The sequence below is a fragment of the Aythya marila genome (genome assembly GCF_965140915.1).
Source record: "Aythya marila genome assembly, chromosome: 1".
In the NCBI taxonomy this organism is placed as follows: Eukaryota; Metazoa; Chordata; class Aves; order Anseriformes; family Anatidae; genus Aythya; species Aythya marila.
This window is the reverse complement of record NC_139042.1, coordinates 72,117,015-72,135,487: the sequence shown is the minus strand read 5'-3', so window position 1 is coordinate 72,135,487 and position 18,473 is coordinate 72,117,015. Positions and strand designations below refer to the sequence as shown.

At 42.6% G+C, this 18,473-nt stretch overlaps 1 protein-coding gene across 5 annotated transcripts in view; it reads left to right on the top strand.

The window, feature by feature from the left end:
- The window catches only part of ZBED1 (zinc finger BED-type containing 1), a 173,815-nt gene that overhangs the window by 5,439 nt on the left and 149,903 nt on the right, over positions 1–18,473 (top strand). For 3 of the 5 annotated variants that reach the window (XM_082759823.1, XM_082759825.1, XM_082759826.1), the window contains one exon: positions 2,093–9,909. The exons of 1 other annotated variant lie outside the window; for it this stretch is intronic. In XM_082759823.1, coding sequence (XP_082615949.1) covers positions 2,144–4,231 — 2,088 coding nt within the window. In that variant the 5' untranslated portion in view covers positions 2,093–2,143 and the 3' untranslated portion in view covers positions 4,232–9,909. Of the gene's footprint in view, positions 1–2,092; positions 9,910–18,473 lie in introns of those variants that run through there. One more of the 5 variants, XM_082759824.1, reaches the window with a different exon arrangement.

The window sequence follows — 18,473 nt, the reverse complement described above, 5'->3', positions numbered from 1 at the left end:
ATTTTAAATACTAAGGAGGAATCAATTCCATTATTACAGTGCCTTCCTCCTTGCTTTTAGGAACTGCCATGTAATTGCAAAGGAAACTGTAAGATTTAACGAAATGCCAGGAGCCTTTATGCCTTCCAGAGATGCCGTGTCATGCAGTGAAGCGGAAGACACCGAAAGCAATAAGGACACATACTGATAGGACGTATCTTGTCCATAGGCTGCGTGATGCTATAGCAGGGCTACGTTGTTATATGTCACACCATGTTGTCATTCAGAATCACCAGTTTTGGTGAGATTGCATACATTGGTGCTGTTAACATGCACATTTTTAGAATTACGCAGCGTTACTGTGTTGAATCAATATTTTATCCTGGCAACTTAAAAAGTATTGAGTGAATCACAGTAGAGGGTATATGAGTAGTCAACCCCCTTCACTCCCCCCCAAATTATAAAAGGTTTGCACCCAGAAGTAAATCTTAAGATATCAATAGTGAAAACAAAACAAACAAAATACCTGCCCTGCACATCTCGTGCTAAGTCTAAACCAACAGCTGTGCTTAAATAAATATATTTAGTCTTTGGTTTTTCATTCAAGAAATTCATGAAGTGCTGCAAAATACCTTCTGCAGCTCAGAGGGAAAATATCTTTTCTCTGTGATGCTTGTTGACAGAGGAGAACATGCTGGTGGAGCTGCACCCATAAATTTTTGGGGGATGCTCTCTGACAGCAAGTTTGGAAAAGTCAGATGCTTTATTCCTCCCCCAGCCAGCTGGTCTTATTGCCCAGGGATTCCTGTGTTTTGGCACAGAGGCAGCTCCTGAGGAGCAGAGAAGGGAGCTGTCACGTTGCTTTCGGGCTGGCTGCAGGAATCCTCTTTCAGTTTCTCTTCTGCCCTCTTCCCCTGGGTCTTCACAGAGGAGGTCCCGGCAGTGCTGGCTGATGGCTTCCTTCTCCCTCCCTCCCCTGGCGAAGGGCTGCTTGCTGCGGCTGGGTTGGTGCTGGGGGAGAAAGGGAGAAGTGTTGGGGTGCAGTTGTGCTGCCAGGGTGGCTTTTGGGTACAGGGGAATAAGCTCTGGCAGGTGGCTCTGTGTGCAGAGACGCTGTAGGCCTCAAATAGTACTTGCATGTGACTGCTCAAGCAGTGTTTTCCTGTGTGGGTATTTAGCTACAGATCGCTAAGCCTTGCCTTCTCACCATCTTCTCTAGCAGGTTGCCCCCATCCCCATGCCAACTTCTTTAGTCTTTTGAGGAAAGGACGGCTAAATTATTTTCCAGCTGATATGGTTAATAACTTTTATTAGTGCTTTCCTGACTGCCTTTTCCTGTCATTATAATGCAGTGTTATTCCAGGAACCGAGACTGTGAACTAGCGCTTCAGGAGGTTGCTTTGGTTTCTGAAAGAGAAGGACAGGAAAGGTGTCAGAGGCGTGTTGTTGATCTGCATGCAGGTTCAAATTTTGCTTCCTTTTGTTTCTGTCAGAAAACATCTTTACATTTCAGAGGAGCAGATTAATGCCATAATTTGCATCACAGCTTTCTTTCTTTTTTTTTTTTTTTTTTTTCTAAAGCAAACTGTGGGACAGTTAGCTCGAGCTAACACAGCTTCTTTCAAAATAAACAAACAATAAAACCTTTGCTCCTTTCAGTAGCAGGTTTCATTTGAAATAAATATTTGTAGTGAAGTTTAGAAACCCTTAGGCAAGAGGATGTCAGTCGAGCCCTAACTATAACTGGGGGGCCTAAGGGACAGGAAAACACTATAGCAAATGGTCTGGCTTGTGTGACAATAATGTGTGAACTGTGTGGCAGTTGTTACACTTCCTCTACCGAGAATTATGTAAGTCCAGAAACAAGATTTACTCAGATCTTCTAGCTCAGTTTCACAGCAAAATGTGCTGTATTAAAAAAACTTTTTAATTTTTGACATTTTGATGGGCTTCTTGTAGGTCACACTTCCTGCAAATCTCATCTTTAAATTTGCAAATGTAATTAGTAAGGTAGGTTTCTTGATATATATTCAGAGAAACACTGCTTTCACGTAGTTAAGTGTGGACAAACTTGTGCTTTCTCATCGTATCTTTATCTTACTGCCTTTATCAGGTACTCATTAATGAGTGAAGGATCAAAAGGTGGGACGGTGGCCAAGAAGCAATGGAGAATAAAAGTTTAGAAGGTTCCCCATCAGACCTAAAGTTAGTGGCTCATCCGAGAGCAAAGAGTAAAGTGTGGAAGTACTTTGGTTTTGATACCAATGCAGAAGGATGCATATTACAGTGGAAGAAAATCTACTGCCGTATTTGCATGGCGCAGATTGCCTATTCAGGGAACACGTCCAACCTTTCCTACCACCTCGAGAAAAACCACCCCGACGAATTCTGTGAGTTTGTGAAAAGCAACACCGAGCAGATGAGGGAGGCCTTTGCTACCGCCTTTTCAAAAATCAAGCCGGAATCATCGCAGCAGGTTGTTCAAGACAGCCTCATCATGAAGACCTACCAGAACTATGAAAACAAAAAGCATCAGGAACTGACATCTGCAGTCATCAGCTTGATCTGTGAGGGCATGTATCCCGCCTCCATCGTCGACGAGCCCACCTTTAAGGCCCTCTTGAGAACAGCTGATCCTAGGTATGAACTTCCTAGCCGGAAGTATTTCTGTACAAAAGCTATTCCTGAAAAATACAATGCCATTAGAGAAATCGTCCTAAAGGAGCTCACCGACGTTCTGTGGTGCGGCATATCCACAGACATGTGGAGGAGCGAAAACCAGAACAGGTCATATGTTACCGTCGCGGTTCACTTTCTCAGCAGCAGTCCTTCAAACTGCCTGGCGGTTAACTCACGGTGCTTAAAAACGTTTGAAGTACCGGAGGATAATACTGCAGAGACTATCACCCGAGTCCTTTACGAAACGTTCATCGAATGGGGAATCAATACAAAAGTCTTTGGTGCTACGACAGATTACAGTAAAGACATTGTGAAAGCTTGCTCTCTCCTAGATATTCCAGTGCAGATGCCTTGCTTGGGGCACACTTTCAACGCCGGAATACAACAAGCTTTTCAGCTCCCGAAGCTCTGCGGCCTTCTTGCCAGGTGCCGAAAACTGGTGGAGTATTTTCAGCAGTCTACCATGGCGATGTATATGCTGAGCGAGAAGCAGAAGCAGCAGAATATTCTCCACTGCATGCTGGTGAGCGATCGCGTTTCCTGGTGGGGCAGCACGCTTGCCATGTTGCAGCGTCTCAAGGAGCAGCAGTTTGTCATCGCCGCCGTTCTCGTGGAGGACAGCAACAACCACCACCTCATGCTGGAGGCCAGCGAGTGGAACACGATCGAAGGGCTGGTGGAGCTGCTGCAGCCTTTCAAGCAGGTTGCGGAGATGATGTCCGCTTCCAAGTACCCAACGATCAGTATGGTGAAGCCGCTTCTCCACATGCTTCTGAATACCACCCTGAACATCAAGGAGAACGATCTGAAAGAAATCAGCATGGCGAAGGAGGTAATAGCGAAGGAGCTGTCAACCACCTACCAGCACACCCCGGAAATAGACATGTTCCTCAACGTTGCCACTTTCCTGGATCCTCGTTACAAAAAACTGCCTTTTCTTTCCGCCTTTGAGCGGCAGCAGGTGGAAAACAGAGTGGTGGAAGAAGCAAAAAGCCTGCTGGAGAAAGTCAAAGAAAACACCTTTCGGACTGAAGAAAAGTTCTTCGCGGTTTCGGAGGAGCCTCCGGTGAAAAAAATAATTATCTCCTCCACTCCTCCTCCTACTAGCGTGATCAACAACATGCTTGCAGAGATCTTCTGCCAGACAGGGGGTGTGGAAGACCAGGAGGAATGGCACGCTCAGATTGTTGAGGAGTTGAGCAACTTTAAGTCTCAAAAGGTCCTTGGTTTGAATGAAGACCCGCTAAAGTGGTGGTCTGACAGACTAGCGCTGTTTCCAGTTTTACCAAAGGTTCTCCAAAAATACTGGTGTATTCTGGCCACAAGGGTCTTTCCCGAACGCCTTTTTGGTTCTTCTGCTAATGTTGTCAGTGCAAAGAGAAACCGGTTAGCCCCAGCGCACGTGGATGAGCAGATCTTTTTGTACGAAAACACTCGGAATGGGTCCGAGGCAGAACCGGAGGATGAAGACGAAGGAGAATGGGGTTTGGAACAGGAACAGATTTTTAATTTAAATGACTCGGTAAACGTAAACAACAATTTCTTTAATATCCGAGACAGTGGGTTTGTTTAACAGGACTGCTGTGGTGCATTTAATAACAAAGAAAAAGGTATTTGTCTTAAGTTACCAAAAATACTTCTGTTTATGCTATGAATGCTGTAAATATTGAACAGTTGTAACAAACTTGATTTAGCTTCCATTGTCTATGTTTTTCCCACTGTCTTAAAACATCAATGAGTTGTGATTAAACAGCACTGAAATGAATGAGGAAATAAATGCTACAAAGATCGTGATTTCTGACTGTGGCCCAGATCTCAGAGAGCACTTAGCCATGTGCTTCCTTTCCGCTTGCTTCAGTGGGAGAGAAACGCATGCCTATGTGCTGTCTGTAATGAAAATATTTTTCCTGAATCAAGACCCTGAGCGAGGGACTTTTAAAGTTCTATGCCTCCAATTATAAATCCCACTTGATTTAGGGCGTTAGCTTTAAATTTTGGATTTTAAAATGTTATTCTTGAATTCCATTAATCAGAGCAGCAAAGACTTTTAGAGTATGTCGATGCTATAGAATGAAAAAAAAGATCTTGAGCCTGATTTTCTTTTTCACTACCTCATATCTTAGGCCTGGTCTGTGCTAGATGAGATCAGCTGGTGTAATTGTGTCAGTTAGGGAACTATGTTACTACATTCACCGGTGTCATGCTGGCATAGGCCGTAGTGTGGATGCACCTCCACTGGGGCAATTTATTCGGCCTTCCAGTGCGGTATAAATGGTATAAACGCTTCCAAACTGGTATGGCTGTGTCCACATCGGTTGGGTTTTACCGTGGAGCTGTTGCAGCTAAATGGCAAAACTCCTTTTTGTCCGGGTGAGCCCTGGCAGTAGCACACAGGGCGCGGGAGGGTGGCTGCCTATACCCAGGAGCAGAGCAGCGAAGGCAGGAGGCGTGCCAGGGCCACGGGTCTAACTCTGTGTGCGTGTGTTATAACGTGCTTAACCTTTTAATTTAAGTGGGCACTTCGCCCAGGGTAGCTAAGAAGTTTTGTTGGTGAGAAAAGCAGAATAAAAAGCTTTAATATTATGTAAATATATTTAAAGGAGGGGGACCCCTCCGTTTCCCTACACGTATCCGGTGAGTCTTTAGGATTGTTTCTTGTTACGTTAGCACTTAAAAACCTTTTTTTTTTTTTTTCTTCCTGTCTCTCTCTTTTTTTTTTTTTTCAGTTTGTAGAGTGGACTTTAGTCTGGTCCAGTCAAATGTTTGAGTACTGTTTCCGATTAGTTGTTGTGTATTGCAATTGTTTCCTTTGTGTCTCTAGACCTAAAAGTTTTCATCCCTTTTAAGAACTTGGTTAAAAAAAAAAAAAAAAAGAAAAGGAAAAAAAAAAAAAGTAAAAAATATCCAACAACCAAAACCCCACATTTCTTAGGAAATACTGCAGGTCATAAACACGATGCTAGTTCACATGTGGCACAGAGTGGGATGGCAGACAGCATTCCTCTGTGCAGCGTGGAGGAGGGATCTTGTCACTGCCCAGTGACAGCTGAGGGTTGATGTTTTTTTGTGGTGGGCATCTTGTCCCTCACTCGAAATCTCCCAGCTCTAACTGTTCTCAAAGGGTCAGTCTCCCCTGTTCAGATGCCAGCCTTTCCCATCTATCCATAAAGTAGTCAAAAAATTAAGTGAGGCAAATTCTGGAGCTCTCTTCCCAGCTGCGAAGAGCGGACTCCAACCAGCTCCCCGGTGGTGGTCTCGATGACCCTGCTGCTAGAAACATGCGAGGTCTCTAGGGATGGGAAAGGCCATGGCTGATTTAGCACGTTTGTGTAAGCACAGCCCTTCTGTAGAGAGGCCAGTGGAAGACTGGTCATAACCATTACCGGGGAAGAAGTCTTGACTTTTTTGTCCCTGTGGCATCCACAGACTTGTAGAGAGGGCCTGGCCAGCAGGAACATGTGAAAACGGGAATGATGCTGGAATTGAATATGCTACCAAACTGCTTGTTTATGTGTTGGTCGGGTAGTTTTTGCAGGTGTCAGACCTCCCTCCATGTGTGGCAGGAAGGGGTGTGTGGATGCGCTGCAGAGGTGGCTGCAGTTGCCCAAGATGCAGCACGAAGGCTCGGCGCAACAGACCCATAGGCTGTCTACGAGGGCCTCAAAGTCGAGTCGAGGAAGGGAGCAAGGTGCAGGAATGGTTTTAAGGCCCTGCGAGCACCTGCCGTGCCCAGTTTCACCACCATGTGCTGCCAGGGAGCTGCAGGACACCAGCGTGAGGCATGTGCGTCGCCCTCGATGCCAGGGGCTGCAGGACGAGCCTGGGGCAGCGCCTCATCCTTATGGGGCGGAAAGCACACAGCGAGGCTTATGGCTTGGCTCGCTCCTCACCCAGCTGTGCTGAGAGTGGTGCGATGCACTGTTCTCTCCCTCCTAGCTTCCCTTAGTTATATAGATATTTTTTTTGGTATCCAAAATAAAGCTGTAGTTGGTTCAATTGAGAAGTCTTGGTATTCTCTTAAAAATAAAAAAAAGGGGGGTAGGGGAAAAACAAAGCCATTGTTAGTTCTACCCGTTGTTTGTGAGATTTTTATTTAATGTTCTAAGCTTGGAATATTGTTAAATAAACCAGAAAAATAAGTTAGTTACTAGAGTATTTGTCTGATGTGTGTTCGTATCTGCAGCACTTTATGACTTTGAACTCTTCCGCAACAAGGGGAGGTTATATTCTAAGGTTTTGAAGCTATGCATTTATTTTCCTTTTGATCCTGTAAGTTATTAAAAAAAAAAAAAAAAAAAAAAAAAAAAAAAAAAAAAGCTGTATAAATCTTTTGGATTAAAAAAATATGACGATGAAAAACATCAGAAGTTTAGACGGTTTCTCTTGCTTAAATATGTGTGGTGTTTTTTATTTAACAATATATTTTTCTGTTGGTTGGTTGGGTGGAGAAACCAAGTTGCAGAGCTATTTTAAATATTGCTACAACAGGAGTTAAGTTGTTATTGCCAAGGGTGGGCCTGGGATGCATTTCCAAATTATGCTATTAAGTTAGATTTATGTTCATGTTTCTTGACAGCTAATTTGAATCCAAAGTCTGATGTCTCCATTTCTTTCTGGTACAGCTGAGGCATCTTTTTGGAGGGGCAATAGATAAACTTCAACTTTTGTGTACTTTCATGCTGGAAAAGTGACTTTTTAAATGTTTTCAAAATGCATACTTTAAGTCCAAAGAAGAGGAAATACCTGTTGCCACAGCTACATGTTCCCAATTCAGGGTTACAACTCGAGGGGTTGGGTGCGGGTTCTTGTGACCAACAACGTCACTGGAAGGAGTTTTCTTGAATGACCAGTCTTGAGAGGCATTTCACCTTTGTACCACCAGGATTTATGACGAAGCCAAAAGGAACACACAGAACCAAACTGAGGTTGAAAAGGTGAAATTTTCCAGCAAACTGTATTAGAGTTTCCTTAGTTTAAATTAAGTAAGGACATACATTTTTGGATTATTTGCAGAAAGGGTACGTTAATTTAAGTTTCTGTTGCAGCAACGTATCAAGGATCTTGCTGAAATCAGCACTCTGTCTTGCCAAGGCTCCTTAATAAAATGTTTCCTGCCCCAAGTGAATATCTTAAGAAACCCTTCAGAGCAGTGGAGCTGGAGATACCTGCAATGTTTTTCATGTTTCGTGGTACCTTAATTTCACACTGTGAAGAAGAGCTTGGCTGTGGGAGGCAGTGTTGCTGCCCCCATCGCCACAACCCACTGCCACCAACCCGACAGAAACACAATATGTGTAGCACATGATATTCTATCATTTTTATACTCCAGGAATCTGATGATGTTGGCCTGATTGTTTTAAAGTTGGAACTTTTCCTTTAGTTAATATCAGCGTGGTCCAATTAGCTGCACAGAAGCATTTGCATGCGGGCAGGAGTATGAAAAGCAAAAGAAACCAATGCTGGTTGCAATACTCTGTAGGACCCCTGACGGCATAGGAGTTAGATGTAGTTCTGCATGGCTTTGTCCTTTCTGCGGCAAAGCTGAAAAAGAAGGGACTGGTTAAGGACATCATTTTGGAATGAGAAGATGTGGATTTTAACATACAAGTTGCAGATTTTACATATTCCATGACAGTTGGGTAAAGCATGATTTATACAGGAAAGCATGATTTATACAGGAAAAAATGTATTTTCATCTCCACACAACTCAAGTCTGTGGTCTCCATTTCTGTATGTGCCTCTTGGAGGAAAGTCTCCTGAAGAGCGGTGGCCTGGCTCTGTGGGCACAGTGCTGTGTGGCACAGGCTGTCTTTTTGGTACACTGGCAAGCCTTGGCTCCTTGGGAGGTTTAGGCGTTGTGGCTGTTCCTTTTTTCTTTTTGTTTGTTTTTGTTTTTGCAGGCCAAGACTGAATGGTCTATGTGGTCATATTTCCTCCAAACTACTGGTTGTCTGCCATATTCAAGATGTGTTTGTGTTTTTAGGAGATATAGGGAAATTACAGATGTTGTCTTTATTCTTTTAATAAAATTACTATTTGGTGCTGTGGATAGAAGTTAACGATACAATGCAATTTTATGTCTGCCTTAAAAGCACATCAGTAGAGCCCTTCTGAAGACTTCATAGTTTTGAAACTGGAATTTCAAGACATGCCTACAGTTGCTGTGTAATTTTCCATAAAAAGTATTTCCTTTAGGTTGAACAACAAAGATCGATTAAATAGATCTGTACTGTTTCTACAGTCATTCTCAGTGCTGCTGGAGTTGGGTTAAAATGCTACAGAGGAATTAAGTTTACCATGAAAAGACAAAGCACTGTCTTTCAGCTTAACTTGTATTTTAAAAACTTCTTTACCAATAAAATTTGATTTGGATCTTTAAAAAAATATAAAGGCTGTTGTGGAAACCATTTTCAAACGAGATGTCCTCAGACTCTGAAATGTTAATATTACAAATTTGGAGCGTTTATATTGACATTTCTGTGCAGGGTGCTATTGATTTACCTTGCTGCTGGAAGAAAAGGTTACTGCTCAAAAGAGCGACGCTTCCATCTGCCATGCTTTGAAGAGGTAATCAGTCGTAGCTCTGGTGTTTTGTTCAGAGAAGTTGGAGAGGCTATTGCCGGCTGCACATGGATGCTGCTTTCCATGCCTTTCAGCTGGTACTTACTTCCAATGACTTTTATAGTACTGGTATATTATACTATATTATGCTATACTATATTATGTGAGTACACACCTCGAGTACTGTGTTCAGTTTTGGGCCCCTCGCTACAAGAAGGATATGGAGGTGCTTGAGCGGGTGCAGAGAAGGGCGACGAAGCTGGTGAGGGGCCTGGAGAACAAGTCCTACGAGGAGCGGCTGAGGGAGCTGGGCTTGTTCAGCCTGGAGAAGAGGAGGCTCAGGGGTGACCTTATCGCTCTCTATAGGTACCTCAAGGGAGGCTGTACTGAGGTGGGGGTTGGCCTGTTCTCCCACGTGCCTGGTGACAGGACGAGGGGGAATGGGCTTAAGTTGCACCAGGGGAGTTTTAGGTTAGATGTTAGGAAGAACTTCTTCACTGAAAGGGTTGTTAGACACTGGAACAGGCTGCCCAGGGAAGTGGTGGAGTCACCATCCCTGGAAGTCTTTAAAAGACGTTTAGATGTAGAGCTTAGGGATATGGTTTAGTGGGGATTGTTAGCGTTAGGAAGAGGTTGGACTCGATGATCTTGAGGTCTCTTCCAACCTAGAAATTCTGTGATTCTGTGAATCCACTTACATCAGTACAGAGTAAAGCTGCAGTTCCTCCTTGATAGATATTTTTGGGAAAACATTTGCAGTGGTTTTACTGTTTAGACACTGTTGCCAGAGGCAGACTGTCAGAAACAGGTCTGGGTATTTTTAAGGATACCAGAGGCAGGAGAGGATAATTTTATTTGAAAATAAAATAAGAAATGTTGCCTTTATTAACACTCTTAGGTAGAACACTAATTAAAATGCACCCATAGATGTTTGTGATAGTACTATAGTTTATCTAGTTACATCCGTAGAGAATGAACATTGTTGGCTTACTGAGTGCACTGCAAGTCTTTCTGTATGTGTCCATAGCAGCATGTGCACAATGTCACGTTGAACTGTGATTCCCTAAGCAATGCAGAATAAGGTTATTATATTTTTTTAAAGTAGTTTCTTTTATTGCATATGATTTTTTCAATACGTCATTTCCCCAAAATACTTGCAATCATAAATGAGAAATTCGTCTTTATTTCTCTGATGGATGCTGATTTGCTTTTAAATTTTACAAATTTTGTATCCCAGTGTTTTGCTCTGCTTTTGTAGACACCATGACTGAAAGGGTTTAAATCTCTGTTTTCATTGGTGTGCTTTTTCTCATGAGTCATCGGTGAGGTTTACAGTGGTAGGATTTTAAAATCCTAACAAGTATGGTGTCAGGCTGGTGTCAGGAAATCTCATGCCAGAAACATCCAGCCCCACGTCAGAAATGCTGTGTTCCAAACGAAATCTTTATTTTCTCAAATGTAGTTTTCTGATGTGTGTATTTGAGAGAGAAAGTGAAAAATAAAGTGCTTTTACAAACAGTGCCCTGTTCTGTTTTATGGGTGCCAGTCAAGTTTGCTCCGAGTTGGTATGATGGGCACACTGAGTGGTTTAGCCCCAGACTTGTGTTTCTTGAGCACACAGCAGAACTTAGATGAACAGAAAGAACCTAATCACCACTGAATTTAAAAAATTCAGTTGCTGTATTAATGAGAACAAATAGGAAGTGGGTACATCTTGCTTCTCTGTTCAAGCTCAGGGAAAGAAAGAGGGTAGTGGGAAAAATAATGGAACAGCAATCTGAAGTTCCTACGGTTTTTATAATCTAGCGTGGCACATGTGAGGTTTTCAAGGACAAACCTGTAATTTTGAGAAGTAAAGCAGTTCTCTTTCATTGACCTACATGTCAGAGCCGTAGCGTTACTCCACACACGACAGTTGGTCTCTTTTATTACACTTTTCCATATGAGAGCTTGTAAGGAAGCTGTCTTTACTCATTCTGTGTTTCTGTTCACATAGGCCCTCTGAAATTGGGACTACATTTAAAGATATGAAATCACTAATCTGCTCATAATCTGTCATTTCAGATCTGCATAAAACAAATGCTTTGCACACTTCTTGGTGTTTTCATGCTGCTGCTGGCCATAAACTCTGCCACCCCCAAGCACTGCTCCCTGCAATGGCAACAGAGGGTTTTCAGGAAGAAGACAGGGGGAGCAAGGGAAGAACAACTTCCTGTTGTAATCAGTTGTTTAGCAGGTGAAAGCCCAGAGTCAATGGCTGTTTCCCAGTGATACTTTGCACAACTTCCCTGGTTGACCAAAGAGATGTATTCCCAGGCATCACATCAGAGACCTCACTGCTGGTGATAAATCTGGGAGGCCTTAAGGGAGAGAGCACTATAGGGAGATTGAGCTAATCTTGGGATGAGTGGATAACTTGTGCTGAGCCTGTTTGCAGTACGTATATTTTCTTGTCTCTATTTTCAGTCCCGTGTATGTTAGTGCTAGGGTTGGCTGTGCAACACTTATATTCAAAATACAGGAGTAGAAAAATATTATCTGTGTACTTTTAAGACATGGTAAAAGTAGGTGGAAGTTCACATGCATTACACGTGGTTTTCCAACTGTTTTGCATGAACAGTAGGATGAGGATGATACTGAGCTTACTCTGTTATGTAGCGTTATGGGAGGAAGAATGGCATTGCTGCTGGGAAACAGCGACCTTGTGAGTGTGGTGCCTCAAACTGTGGAGCAATCCTCAGGTGAATCTAAGGTGCTCAGATTGTCTGAGTCTTTGGTAGCCTTACAAACAAAACCAGCACCTTTTTCATGCCCTGTGCTTCCCGTCCCACCTCCCCTTCATTCCTTCAGCTAATGTTCAGCTGATGGTAAGATTGCAGAGTTCTTCCTGGAGAGGGAAATTCACAGAGAGGAGGAGAAACTATTTGTCAGTTGTTAAGAGTATTGCATATACTTTTTGTGTCTTTTTTGGCAAAGTATAGTAGAGTTGATGGAAGATAATTTCTTTGTATTTATTTATTTATTTTTTACCCAGAGGCAGGATCTGAAGTAGCTTGTAGTATGTGTAGACTGGTGAATTCTTCCTCCAGTGACTGGTTCAGCTCAGTCTGCAACTTTTGGTCTGTTCGCTATGCTTCTTCAGGCTGTTTAGGAGATTTGCTATGCTCTGCAGAGGGGATACAGATTCTTCCGTCATGTTTTTGCTGTGTTTTTGTGTTGCTGGGGCTGCTTTCTGGTCTGCACTTGCTTGAAGGAAGGAGATGGGTCAGGGTGTTTCCTGTGATGCTATTCCTGCCTTCGGCTGGTGAACCGTCCTCAGAAGAGGATCAGGCAGATAACAGCACTTCTGGGTGATCAGTTTGCAAGCTCCAAGGCTACAAATGATTCATTCTTTCATATTCATTCTGAGGCTAAGATCAAGATGTTGCACAATGTGGCCTAAAAACTATACTTCCAACCCTTGGCATTTCAGAAAACGTAGCTCCTGGAGTTAGTTGTGCAAATATAGATTTAGGGATTTAGTCCTTAAAGCAATCCGTTTTGTATGCTCTGCCTTCTGAACCACTTGAAATACTTGCATCCCAGGTGTAACTCCCTTTAAATATCTTTTAAGTAATGGTAGTTAGATGTAGGTTTTGTACACAGTGCTTTTTTAGATGCAAAACCCAAATGGAAGTGGGCGATCTTTAAGGTCCCTTCCAACCCAAACCATTCTGTGATTCTAAGGCATATAGGGCAAAATCTAACATTATGAGGGGAAGGTTGGGTGTCTGTGAAGCTTAGCAGCTGAAGCACAGTGAGATTTCAGAGCTAGGCAATGCATCACGTTTGTGCTAGTAGGGCATTTTGGTGTAAAGATGGGCAGATGGTATCTTGCAAAGGACAGTAAAGTGCTAAGCTGCTCCTTTCCTCTGCGTAAATTCCCTGTTGCAGCATCACTTCTTCCTGTTTCCTTTCTGATCATATACTTCTTTTTTCCTCCTCCGTCTTTTCCTTATGGTGCTATTTAATATTTCTGATTTAGAATTAGTTGACTATGGGCTTCTCTCAGAATTTCTGGGTCTTCCCTATCCCCTTTGTTCTAGTGTAAGTCTTACATGACCGTTGCTTTCATGTCAGCCCTATGCCATTACACGTGATACTTCACCCCAAGCATACTATTCAGTTGGGTAGTTGGAAACTTGGGCAGTAACTCGGTGTCTCTTCTTTTGGGGGGCTGCTTGGGGTAGGGTCTGCTCATTCGGGTGGTAGAAAAAGCTTGTTTAGCATTAAGCTAATGCTGCAACTTCAAACCAAACCAAACCATATAAAACCAAACCAAACTATGAAGTGTAGTTGATCTGTAGCACCGTGGGAAGGGTTGTTCTCCAGCTTCCATCCACCGCACACCATCTGGAGGCACCAGAGGTTGTGGAAGTGCAGCTGGTGACCGTGGAGGCTTGCTGTGGGGGCAGCGGCGTGGGTGGGGGTCTGCAGTCACACAAGGGCCTTGTGTGGACTCCAGCAAGAGTCTGCATGCGTTGGACAAGTTGCGCAATCAGAAATCTTAGTTGGTGTAGATGTGAGCGCTGAAGCAGCCCAGTAAAATTTTGCAAGGCCGGAAGAGAGAAGGAAATGGCTGCAAACCCATGGTGCTATTCTTAGAGATCCTTCTGTAGTTGAACTGTAACATGGCAGCTTATTTACAGCATTCAGATGCTGTCCCCTCCCAGGAAAGGAAGGGAATGGGTAAGTCCTTTACCTGGGCTCGGGCACCCAGAGCTGGAGTAATATTGAAGTTATGTGGGCACTGACATGAAATTCTTGGTTCAGATAGGTTATGATGCAACTTTTAACACATTGAATAAATAGGGCCTTATGGAATATTTTGGTATCTTTGTTATTTGGATTATGGGGTTTTTCCTTGACTTGCGGACAGAACAGGATTCAAGATGTGGGCAGTTATGGAGTAAAAATGTAATAATTACACGTACATATCTCCCTCCCCCCCCTGCCATTTTTGGAAACTGGGTGTTCTCAGTTTCAAGCTTTCCATCCTTGCAGTTTCTAAATTACACATACAGTTATTGACACTGATTTTTGGTTTGTGGCTTTATCATAGTGTTCGAAATCTAATCTACTGTTTTGGTGCAACAGAGCAAGGTTTAAATGGGGTTATCAACAGCAAGAAAAAATACTTGAAAGCTACCGTTCCTGAAACAAATAATCAGGAAAAAAAAAATAGTGTTTGCATTCCTTTCATTGTATTTGTGCTCTGCTAGGAGAAGTTTGATGCCTCACAGAAAACTGAGCAAGAAAACTACAAATCCCTTCCCACCCAAAGTACACGTGGGGTTGTGTACTGCTGAGCACAGAGGGTGGCTCTGGTGTGATTCTGCTTTTTGTGGTGTTACTATTTTCTGGTAGAGTATGCTTTCTGAGACACGGAAGTTTCACTGTCTGAGGGAATGTCTAAACATGATTGTTAACATTGCTCAATACTTTAAATGAGCCTGAAGAAAAAAAAAAAAAAAAAGGGAAACTTGGACCTAAAAAAATGCACTGAACTAAAAGAGGATGTTGAAGGAACAATTAGAAACTTTTTTATTATTATTTTTGATGCATTGGTACTGCGGTGATATAACTAAACACCCCCAAACTATATGAGGAAATAGTTCACCTCCTATCATGTCTGCACCGAGTTCTCTTCAGCGAGGGCGTGTTAGCTTTGAGGGTGTGATACAGCTAAATCCCACCAGATTAAAACAAAACTCGGTCACCTCCTGACCTCGGATCTCCAGCCTGTGTTTCTCACTCGCAACAACCAGGGATTGAAGTTAATGAGCCTTATGAGTGTTCAATGAGTTCGGGATTAAGTTTTTAATCTACTATGGTGTTTCTAAATGTGCTCCAGGCAGTGGTTTGATTGCCACCTACAGCTGCCCAGGCGTGGTGTGCTGCAGCAAAAGGTGATGTATGCTTCACACTGGGAATTTGTACCGAAGCAGTGGATATTAGGGCTTGTACACTGAGTACTTTAGAAAGCCAAATGCTCTCTGCCCTAAACAGATTATTTTTAAAACAAAACCAGATAGCTCCATATAACAGTATTTTAACAATCACGTCAACTGGTCCTGGCTAAGGAAATTATTAATCAGTTGGAGTCAAAACCTGTTTTTCGAAAAAAAGTTCAGTGGTATTATTGCAAATGGCTTATAAGGGATGTAATGATCTATATATTACACAGAATGAAAGTGACTTTCTGAGTATAAATATAACATTACTGGCACTACACTTTTTGTAAGCCAGGACTGACAGAGTGAAGAGATGAGTTTGTAATTTTTTTAGTGAACATATCACAGTTTGAATGCCTTCAGAGCAGTAAGCCATAGATTTTTGGTAACTGGATATGACTCGAAGAACTGAAAATTGAACACTAGTGTGCTATGAAATAGATCTCACAGCAGATATACAAGTGCTTTTTGGATGTATTTTTCCAAAGTAACATATTGTTGATGAATAAAGTCATCCAGTGTGAATACAGATGTCATCTAATCTTCTGCCTGTTAGAGTACTTTCATGCTAATTAATATCAGCACCTATGTGCCAGTCTTACTTGTGCATTCATAACTGGATTCACTGCATTACACGGCATGTGATTTTAACATTAAATAGTCTGCTTAAATTTATCAGGAAAAAGGTCAAGAAATGCAAAATCTGTGTTATCTCGATGATGTTGTACTTCCTAATTATATGACACAGATATTTAAAGAGCAAATAACCCAACTCAGAAGTTGTGTATACTGTCATCGGTAACATAACATGAGCATCTTGTAGCAGCTATGGAGTTCTTTGTACCCATTTTTAGACACATAATTTTATTCCTTCTGTATTTTTTTCATGGTCTCTTTTTGTCAGCTAGTCTTTTTTTTTTTTTCTTATATACATTTATATATATATATTTTTTTTTTCATTATATGAAGTCGTCCAGCACTGCAGGGAGGGAGAAAAGGAATATTTTCAGATACAGACAAGTGAGCGTAAAACAAAGAAATAGGCGGGCAACATTTTAGCATGGATTTTAGCTTGAGCGTGCCCGTTAGAATTATCCTACAGTGACATACATTCTTACTCGTCTATGCACTAATTTAATGATTTATATTGGGATTTTTACTGTTAAGTGTAATATATATCCATCTCTTCCACCTCCATTTGCTAATTGAAACCAGTCACAAAATATTCCAGTGACATACAATTGAAAAGCATGATTTTTTTTCCAATCTTCTAATCCAATTTTGTCTTTTTCTTCTTTTTTTTTTTTTTTAAAAAAAAAGTGTATATATTTTTGTATACATATGTATGTATATATATGTACACACACATATATACATGTAATTCTGATACAGTGATAAATGGCTGTCTGCAGTTTATCTGCAGAAGTAATCTGCTGCTTGCAAATGAATTAGGGTCCGTGTTGATGTCAGGCTGGAGTGTCTTCCTCTGGATGCTGTGGTGGGGGAGACACTGAGAGCTCCCCGTCTGCTCCTGGTGAGGCTGGAGAAGGGCCCTTACCCTCTGGAGAAGCATCATTGCCGTCAAAGGAGGGTAGATGGTGTGGCTGGAGAATTTTTCTGCATATCCTCTTCATATTACCCGTGATAATGTCTAGCTCTGTTTAGTTGTAACAAATTTGGCCTTATCCAAATGCAGATCTTTCCTGGGCTGAACCTGCATGGGTCCTGCTCTGCTTTGCACAGGGTTGACCCCTGGGTGCTACCGTGCCTGACAAAGAACCCCTGGTGCAGGTACCCCGTGTATTAGCAGGGCAGCCCTTGCAGAAGATCAGCCTGTCAGTAAAACACTGTTTCTTTGTCTCCCCAGGCAAAAACAGGAATACCAGTAGCAGTGCCCAGAGCACAGGTGGCCATTAAGTGCTACAGGAGGCAGGCACATTAGCCAGAGCTGTGGCAGGCCTGTGGGTGCCAGTGGCACTGGCCAGAACAAAGCTGTGGTAACACTCAGCGCTGCTCCGTTTCCTGCATGGAAAATATCAAAAGATATGCTTGTGGAAGGGTCCTGGTTGCTGCTGCTCCAGCTCGCAGAGGAGGGAGGGCCTCGCTTTGCTCTCACGGCAGATGGCTGCATGCCTTTCACCCCCTGTGTGACTGCAGAGAAGCCCCTCTGGAAAGCTGAGTGGCCACAGGCAGCCTGCTATGATGGGGGACGTAAGGCTGGCATCTCAAGCCACCGCTGTGTCTGGGGACACAAGCACTCCTGCTCAGCGTCAGGCCTGTGTTTGAAATGCAGGCATCCTCTGTTCGTGGAAAAAGCCCTAGAGAGAGAAATATTGGAAACAGCAGAGAGCTGCTGAACAAGCCAGTGCAAGCTCCTAGTCTTTTGTTCTTCCAGATATTTTTTTTTTCCTGACGTTTAAAGTCTTAAATTGCTTTATGTTTAAAAAAAAAAAAAAAACTTATTCAAATGAGTTTAATTATTGAGCATCAAACAGAAGTTAGATGCAGGTGTACCTTTTTGCTCTTTCATGTGATGGTAGCACGAGTGCTGCAGACAGCGGCTGCAGCTCATCTGTCCTTTGAGAGGTAGCTCCGCTGGATCAGCCAGCTGTCAGCCATGCTTGATGAAGGGGCTGTGAGACCTGTCAGAATAAGCAAAGTATCATTTCCTCATAAAACAAAAAAGAAAAAGGAATCTCTCCCTGGAAGGCTGCATCACACCCAGAATATTTAACACAAAGCAAGTGATTGCAGAGCCGTTTGGTTTGGGGTGGATCCATGCCTCGAGTGAAATGGAAAGATCGGGGTACGTCTAGAGCTAGATGACAGCCGGGCTAGGCAGCTTGTAGGGTCCTGGAAACAGGGGCTGGGAGGTTTTTGTCCACAAGGTCATGTATCTCTGTAAGAAATGCAGTTTTCCCTTAAAATTTGGGAAAGCTATTTATAGGAGGTAATTAAGTGGAGGGTTAAAAATAGGATGTTGTGTCATGCTCCCGCAGCATTATCAATAATGGGACTCATTTTGTGAACGGTTGCATTTCTTTGGAGCAGCATGTGATACTCTCTAATTGCAAAATTAATAGCAGGTAATGATACTATAGAATGATGGGTTCTTATACTGAGGCATACTTCAAGAGCTTTTAATCTGTGTGGTAACTCAGCGTATTAAAAATCTTTGACAATTTTGATGAAGAGCAATTATAGAGCATACACCGTAGCTGCTTTTTGAAGTTAACTAATTTGCTGAGTCCCATAGATCTG